Consider the following 8523-nt stretch of genomic DNA (forward strand, 5'->3'; position numbering starts at 1 on the left):
ACTATTGTTGCTAGTCTTATTGTTATTATTGTTATTATAATCATTAACATTACGATTGTTACCATTAACACTATTATAAATATCTGTACCATTTTTCATTTAGTTTATAGCAACATTACCTTTACTGTCTGTACCTCTGTGTGTATATTGTGTAGGCTGCCTCCCTCCCCTCTCTCTCTCCTTACATCCCTCTCTCTCTCTCTCTCTCTCTTTCTCTCTCTCTCTCTCTTTCACTCTCTTTCTCTCTCTCTTTCTCTCTCTCTCTCTCTCTCACCCCAACCGGTCGAGGCAGATGGCCGCCCACCCTGAGCCATGGTTCTGCTCGAGGTTTCTGCCTCTTAAAAGGAAGTTTTTCCTTGCCTCTGTCGCCTAGTGCTTGCTCTTGGTGGGAACTGTTGGGCTTCTGTAAATACCATCACAGAGTACGGTCTAGACCTGCTCTTTTATGAAAAGCGCTGTGAGATAACTGTTGTTGTGATTTGGCGCTATATAAATAAAATTGAATTGAATTGAATATAAAACACATTATTTTAAACAAAGAATGTTGACCTATGTTAATTGATGATTTGTTTATACTAGAACAAATCCATTTCTTTTAATACACCCTTTTTTAATGTAGTTTTACATTTAAATTTAGTGAAATATGTTCACTTTCAAAAGTAGTCAACACAGACAAACAAGCTGCTTACATTGGGCCATGTGGCTTGGAACATCCGGGGCGCCCCCGATGTTGCAGCCATGATAAAATCTTGTATGCCCTCTAGCCACCACTATATATTAGCATAGTTTGTTAGTGTTAATTGTTAATCAATAACCTAGAGATGAAATCTATTTATGTTTAAATATGTAGTCGTTTAAACTTTAGACACCAGAAGAAAAATACTGTACTTCCGAATTTATTTTCATACCTCAAAATCAGTATTTTGTTAAAAACTTCTGCTGAGGTGAAATGATCCTGCTCCTTTTTCACAGGCAGAGAGATAATACTATTGAGCATGTGCAGATTAAGTGTTATCACTCTAGCTTGTTTCTGTTTGGAGAAATTGAGTATGTTACAATACATATCCCTATCCCTACAGTTGAGGTAGGCTGTAGGCCTACTTTACTTGAGTAGGCCTATTTCTATTTTATGCTACTTTGCTATCCAGAGGGAGATATTGTGTACTACATTGATCTGACAGGTAGCCTGTAGTTACTGGTGACATGTCATATTAAGTGAATAACTAAAAAATTAATGTGAGAAGTCAAAGAATCCAATCCAAAAGTCTGAAACTGAAAACAGATTTTGAACTTTTCTGCACAACACAAACTGTCAGCTATCTAAAGTAGTTTAAAAGAGCTCCACCTTGCACAGCTACAACTGTAAAATACTATGTATGCATTAACAGTATAATCATGTTCTACAGATTATTTTTCAGTTACTGGGGCAACAGGTTACTACTTTTGATATTTTAACTACATTTTGCTTGCTTGTGTACTTTACATGAGCACACATTTGAATGCAGGAATTTTACTTAATGGAGTATTTGTACAATGTTGAATTGGTATGCTCTCTAATTGGTAGTCTCTTTTGTGTTATATTGTGAAGACAGAATGTTATTTCAGAAGTTTAACAATTAACAACCGTCACTAGAAAAAGATCCGGAGCTTACTTTAGATATATCTAATAGCTAATAAATCTCCTTTAAGCTTTCACATTATTATTACCTCACCAACCTTTATTTAAAGCGGTATGAACATGTACCTGATAATAATTGTACTTTTTGTGGTTTAAACGTTGAAACGTTGTTTTTCACTTATTTTGGAACTGCTTCATCTACATTAGCCTATATTTGGTTTGCTCTTATTGTTACTGTATGTCCTTCCTTTCCTGGTTTTATGTTTATCTGCTCTTTGGTTTCTATGTCTATGGCAGGAATAACTCTAAACACTACTAAATTTTGAACTTGATTAATATTCTAGTGAAATTCCACATTCATAAGAGTAGGTTACATTTACCAAAGTTATGCTCTGCTTCAACATCTTTAAAAGAGAAGCTCAACAAGATATGCAAACAATTTGACAAACAAGTTAAACATTGTTATTTAATTAAATGACTTGTGTTATCCAGTAATATTTTATTTTATTTACTCTGCACAGTCTGATGCGCAGTCTGTGAGGCTGTACTTCGACACAGCAGGTCAAGTCAGAGGATCCATAAACAGTAACAATCCACAGAGGAACAGGGGTGTGTGTACAAATTTCATGATAATCCATCGACTTTTTGTTGAAATAGTTTTGTCAAAACCACAAATGTCAACCTCATGGTGGCCAGCGTCAGTAGCAGTCCTTATTGGCTCTATAAAACGTTTCTGGTAGGATCCCCCCTCAGTCTGGGGTCTGTAAATGTCTGTAAACAATATTTCGTGGCAATCCATCCAAAGTTCGTAGTTGCTGAGATATCTCAGTCTGGACCGTAGTTGTGGACTTACACACCGACTTTGCCGGGGTGTAATGCTGGACAATAACTCCGCCTAAATTTGTTTCCACCTTGAAGGTTTATTTCCATCAATAATGTTGGTAAATACAAACGTGAAACTGATCAGACTTCAGAATTGAATCAGCTGAGAAAACACACAGAATCACTCATCTCTTAGCCAATTTCAAGCCTTTCTGATTTCTCTAGAACAATAAACATTCATTACTTAAAATGCAACCACCAGAGTTAAAGAGTATAAATAAAATAATGTGTTAAAAGATCCCATCATTCATAGAAAGAAGCTGATACATGAAATATGTTTTCAGGACCTTAAATCCCTCAAACTGAGCTCACCACTGATGCGGACACATGAAGTTTACATGGAGGGTCAGGTTCACATTCGGCGTTCCAGGTCATCCCAAGGCTTTTGGATAGTGTTGAGGTTAGGGCTGTGTACTTCCACACCAAACTGGGAAACCCATTTCCTTATGGAGCTGGCTTTGTGCACGGGGGCATTCTTGGAACTATGGGGCCTAAACCAGGAAAAACAGCAGCCACAAGGACGTAAGTATGTGTCCACATATTTTGGCCACATGTTGAAGATTTAAATACAGTGTCTTATTTATAGTATATGGCAGGATGCACAGATGTTCACCCAGCCAACAGGACATGTAATGTAAGGCCCCCTGCCTCATAGCAGCTTCTGTCCCTTGTACCCCAGAGCTGCAGTGACACAGTAAGGAACAACAGCCACAGTAGCCAGAGGCACTGTGGCACTTTTACAGAATGACAACAGATAAAATAGAGCTCCGCTGTGGACAGGTGGCCTAAAAGCAGAGTCAAACAACTGCAGCAGCACCAGTGTCGCACTTAAACAGATCAACCTGTAGGTGGCGCCCTCAGCCCCCCTGCTGAACACTACTCTGTTGGCGTGCGCATGCAGAGGAGAGTGGAGCCCCAGGCCCAGGCCCAGCAGAGTCCCAGTGTTTCTGAACAAGCTGGCCAAGGGGCTGGTGTCCACACTGACCCACTCTGCATGGCGGCACCAGCACCGCGCTTTTTCCACACTCCAGAGGAGGTCGACGCCTACCAGCCGGAGGCACAGGTACATGAGGAGAGCCAGGGAGAGGAGGAGCAGGGAGGCAAGGAGGTAAGAACGCAGGCCAGCCTCATAGATCTGCTGGGTCCGACTGAGAGATTCTGCCAGCAGGATACCTGAGAGGAAAAGGTTTCTTTCTTTTCATTTCAGTTATTTGGTTTAACCAATTTGCCTTTCTGTTATTATAGTTAACTATGCATTAATCTATAAACCATTGGTTATTACATTTTACACTACACATCGTTGCTTGTGGCAAACAGGGGAAAATATAGAGTTGATTGCAATAACAGTTTATCAGATGTTTCTTTCAGATTAATTTCAATTTCAGATTTAAATCTTGCTTCGGCTTTTGGAGTTTAAGAGAAATACTCAACATGACGACTTGAGCGCAGCCTTATGTGGTCTGTCCGTACCTATGACAACTCCTGTGATGACCTGATGTGGGAAATGAGCAGCAACGAAGACCCTGGAGAGGCACACACACACCTGCACACACCAGAAGAGCATCCACAGTGAGACACGCACACACCTGGAGGACAGAGACAAGTGTTACTGCTCTGACTACAAGCAGTGCACAGAGGTATTACACGGTGAATGAAGCTGAGGTTGATGATACCATTTCCTGATTTGATGTCCTTCTTTCTTCAGCACTGTGGCGAGGAGTGATGACATCATGGTGTAGTAGACTGCTGCAGCCCCCATGGCATGACCGGACGGACTTCCTGTCCGGAGGAAGTAAACTTCTTAAGAGACAGACCCGTTATACTGAATTAACTCACAAATGATACTCCTAAAGGGTGGTCCTACCTGGCCCCGTCTCACAAGTCATGGGGAACTGCTCTATTATTGGTTGGGAGGAGTTGCCATAGTAACCTGTCTCCTGAACCCACCAATAGGGACGCTCTCCAAACAGAAGCCTTAATAAATTTATTAATTATTAATTTACTTTGTAAATTAATAATATTATAATAATAATGATAAATAATCATCATCATCATGCCCGTTCCACTTCTCACCATTTCAGCACCAGATTGACCCAGTCTCCCACTACTGCCACCCACACCAGTTTGATGGCTTCAGCTTGCTGTACATGGAACCATATCGGGAACAACAGGAAGAAGGTGTTGCGGAGGTCTGTTGCCATGGACACTGAGAGGAAGTAGCCCTGGCTGTGGCTGAAGTGGGTCTGCAGGTAGTACGTGCTGCTCACACCGGAGCTGTAGAGCAAGTCCATTACCACTGCAAGAGAAGAGGGTGGCCAAAGGTGTGATGCTGCTATCTGTGTGTGGTGTGTGTTTCTAAATTCACTTACAGAAATTGTTGTCAGAGAGCATGCAAGCTTTTCTCTGAAAACGACACGATGAGAGCGCTGAGAGTGAACCAGAAGAACTGAAACCCCCCAAAACTCTTGAACCTGAGGGGAGCTAGAGATTCAGCTGAGGAGTCCCTTTTCACATTGTCCTTTGATACATTCTTGTTAGTTAAAAAAAATGGATTATAGCTACTTTAAGGACTACCAGAAAGTTTTAGGAACATTGACTTCTATTAGCGTCTATCAGTACTAAGTAGCTTAGTTCTCCTACACAGCACCAGAATCAGCTGGTCATGTTATAGTTAAGTTACTATCAATCAGATAGTTTTGTGATGCTTTTCCACACATGTTTTGACTGAGGTTTAACTGAGGCACACGTGACACCTTTTAAAAGGTCAGTTTTTTATAGGTTGAGTACACTCTTGCATTGGTTTAACACCTGTGATAGTGTTGTTTTCACAAGATCATACACGGTGAAAGAATTGTACTTCCTGCTGTAGAAATCTGCCCTCATACTGAACTCCATGACCTAAACGTCAGTTAAACCTCAGCTAAACCTGGTTCATGGCAGGTTTAAGTTAAACCCCAGTTTAATGACCTCTTATGACATTTAGGTGATTTCTACAGGACATCTGTGTTTACACTGAACCACACCAGGCAGAGTTTGATCTTCAGCTTCCACACAACAATGAGTTTTAAAAAGACCACTGGTCCACACAGACGACACAGATTCAGACTGGTCTTAAAACCTTAAACAGTTGATCTACAGACAGAGAAACCTGATACGGCAATATAATGTTTCTATAGTAAAAAGTCAATATTACCAAACATGTAGGCTATGAGTAGACAAAACCATACTTACAGAATCTCACAGAACGAGATCACAGCACACCTCTAGGGCTGCTATAAACAGCAGTTTTATCCCTGCAGCCAGTGATGTGTGTGTGTTCATGTGTATGAGTCCTTAATTTAAATAGTCTCACAGGTGTCTGCTGAGATGCCCAATGACGGCTAAGATGTCTTTGAATGTTACGTGCGTTTAAAGCCTGTGTGTACCTGGTCAGAGAGTGTTTTAATACGATGTGTTATTTGTTTAAGTATTTGCAAAAATCTAAAGTGGATCAGTGCGTGCAGGGTTTGCTGGTGTCTCTGATGGGTCAGAAGTGTGTGTGTGGCTGAGTGTTGCTAGTCAAACACAGTCTCTTTTATATTCAGACATCTGGTCCCCAGGCTCGGACTTTGGACTGGAGGGAGAGAGGGCCAACAGAAGGGGAGGGGGGGCAGATAGAGGCAGGGAAAGAAGAGGTTTGATATGATGAGTAAACATGCCATTATGGTTTTAGCACGCATTTGGAGAGTGGTGTCTTTTCTTTTCTTTTCTTATCTTTTTTTTTTTTTTTACATTTCTTAAACCAAAAACACAAGTTCAAAATTGTAAGGAGTGGATTAAATAGTGTGTTTGCCTGCTCTAACTGCAATCAGAGAGTCAGTGACAGTGGGAACCCCTGGCATTGTTGAGGAGGCTCACTGCAGATGGAAAGAAAGGGTTCTTGTGGCGTGAGGTTTTGGTCCTGATGGACAGCTGTCTCCTGCCAGAGGGAAGTACCTGAAACAGTTTGTGTCCGGGGTGGGAGGGGATCCACCACATTCTTTCCTGCACGCCTCAGAGTCCTGGAAGATTGCAATCAATCACCTGTCAGCAGAGTGAATGATACGCTGCAGATGGTGATGGAGGAGGTGAGGATGGACTCAATGATGGCGGCGTAGAAGTGAACCATCATTGTCTTTGACAGGTTGGACTTTTTCAGCTGCCGCAGGAAGTACATCCTCTGCTGAGCACGTCATTTACGAAATATTTTAGTTTGTGGGTTACAAAATCTGTGTTAGTGAGCACTTCTCCTTTGCCGAGATAATCCATCCACCTCCCAGGTGTGGCATATCAAGATGCTGATTAGACAGCATGGGTATTGCACAGGTGTGCTTTAGGCTGGCCACAATAAAAGGCCACTCAAAAATGTGCAGTTCCACTGTATTGAGGGAGTCCGGAAACCAGTCAGTATCTGGTGTGATCACCATTTGCCTCACGCAGTGCAACACATGTCCTTCGCATAGAGTTGATCAGGTTGTTGATTGTGGCCTGTTGGTCCACTCCTCTATAATGGCTGTGCAAAGTTGCAGTCAGGTCGAGACCCCAATGAGGACGACGAGCTTGCAGATGTGTTTCCCTCAAACAAAAGTGTAGCATTTATAATTTTGTTCAGTGTACATAGTACAGTAGACCCCCCCCCCAAGAGGATAAAAACTCAACTTCAAACAGCGCAAAGTAAACTAGTCAGGTTGGTCTTAAACCTCAACAACAGGACCCGTGTTAACGCTTCCGAACTCAAGTAATTAATATGGCTGACGCTGAAAACAGGGTGAGGCAGCTGAAACTGAGATTAACAAGATCTTGCATAGGAATGAGCCAAGGTATTTTAAAGATTATTTTTAGTCTGTAATTAATAGCTCATAGATATTCAACTAGAAGCAGTGCCATTGTGGTGTCCGAACAATAATGCTGCGATGATGTGTTGAGAGGAAACCCGCTTGACACTGTTCTTGATCATAAAAGATTATTAAATCAAGGAGTTCAGCATCAATTACAAGCTCTGCAGCAGCTTGGAGAGTGACCCAGCCCGATGGCCACTCTGTCTCTCTGTACATCAATCATAGCTTATATAGGATATGTTTAGGTATCTGTTAGATACCATAACAGGGTTTGAGTCTGCAAAATAAAAGGTCAAACCCATAGAAGGGTACAGTACTATTCTGAAGTAACAAAACAAGGGGTTAGAAGTCTAATTCTATAGAAGGGTTCAGTCCCTACATAACCACCAATCACTGCTCTCCCCGTAGAAGGTCACTGACGCTCTGTCCTGCTGCTACAGTGCTATTTTGAACTGTTATGAGTCAAATGCACAAATATTGGATACTACACCATTTACACAGTATCCTGTAGATTTAACAAAACACCTTTTTGTCCACTGCAGCATCGGAATGGAACAAATTTAAAGTTGAGATTTAAAATGCGTCTACAAAACAAGGGTAAATTTTGCTTTTAAAATCAACCACGATTGCCGCTTTGTAACATTAATAATAATAAAAACAATAAAGTAGACTTTTATAGCACTTTTCAAAGAATTGCTTACAGGGAGAAAAAAATTAGTTTGTTAAAAATGTAGGGGAGAGCAGGGAACCATACAAAAAGGTGTGTAAGCTAACCAGCCAAACCTGCCACGCTGGATTGCCATTCTAAGCTCACTTTTGTTTATGATTATTAACATTAAAAAAGCTAGGTGTTTGTGTTGGAGTTGTAAGACATTGGCTGTCAGGTTATGTAGTTGTTTTCTTCTTCTGACAGACAGACGTTGTGCCTGAGGAACATGTTAGGGAAGCAGCTTGAGACTGACTGACTGCTGTTCAAAGAGGATACCACTAAGAGAAGTGTTCTGTGCATATCAATATCTAAACAATTTGATTATTTGAAAATATATGTAATTCTTCTCTTTATTCAGTCTACACTTAAATTAGAGAGTGCAAGTCTATCATTTTAAGACAAGATATATAATCAATACAAGCAAGAGAATGTGTTAGAAAAACAGAATATGAGGGGTT

The 8523-nt window shown here is 41.0% G+C and overlaps 1 protein-coding gene across 3 annotated transcripts; it reads right to left on the reverse strand.

Moving 5' to 3' along the window:
* Positions 1-3149: 3149 nt before the first annotated feature.
* Positions 3150-5814, reverse strand: LOC123963348 (glucose-6-phosphatase catalytic subunit 1-like). 3 transcript variants are annotated; one of them, XM_046040149.1, is made up of 6 exons: positions 5732-5814; positions 4574-4796; positions 4365-4474; positions 4174-4279; positions 3971-4086; positions 3150-3673 (listed from the first exon to the last, which is right to left on the reverse strand). In XM_046040149.1, exons 2-6 carry the CDS (start codon positions 4789-4791, stop codon positions 3150-3152), a joined length of 1074 nt encoding a protein of 357 aa, XP_045896105.1. In that variant the 5' UTR covers positions 4792-4796; positions 5732-5814. The 3 variants fall into 3 exon arrangements, with proteins under 3 accessions (XP_045896105.1, XP_045896114.1, XP_045896123.1); XM_046040158.1 differs by lacking the exon at positions 5732-5814 and having other exon boundaries at positions 3971-4103; positions 4185-4279; positions 4574-4797; XM_046040167.1 differs by lacking the exon at positions 5732-5814 and having other exon boundaries at positions 4574-4797.
* Between the last annotated feature and the right edge of the window lie 2709 nt (positions 5815-8523).

The sequence above is a fragment of the Micropterus dolomieu genome, linkage group LG02, assembly GCF_021292245.1.
Source record: "Micropterus dolomieu isolate WLL.071019.BEF.003 ecotype Adirondacks linkage group LG02, ASM2129224v1, whole genome shotgun sequence".
Lineage (NCBI taxonomy): Eukaryota > Metazoa > Chordata > Actinopteri > Centrarchiformes > Centrarchidae > Micropterus > Micropterus dolomieu.

What these genes read in the sequence shown, in the direction of transcription:
- LOC123963348 (XM_046040158.1), bottom strand. Translation starts at nt 4,791, where the DNA reads ATGGACTTGCTCTACAGCTCCGGTGTGAGCAGCACGTACTACCTGCAG. An exon ending in GTCAATCTGGTGCTGAAATG is followed by an intron (nt 4,475 to 4,573) that starts GTGAGAAGTGGA and finishes AAATTTATTAAG; the next exon opens with GCTTCTGTTTGGAGAGCGTC. An exon ending in GACTTGTGAGACGGGGCCAG is followed by an intron (nt 4,280 to 4,364) that starts GTAGGACCACCC and finishes TCCTCCGGACAG; the next exon opens with GAAGTCCGTCCGGTCATGCC.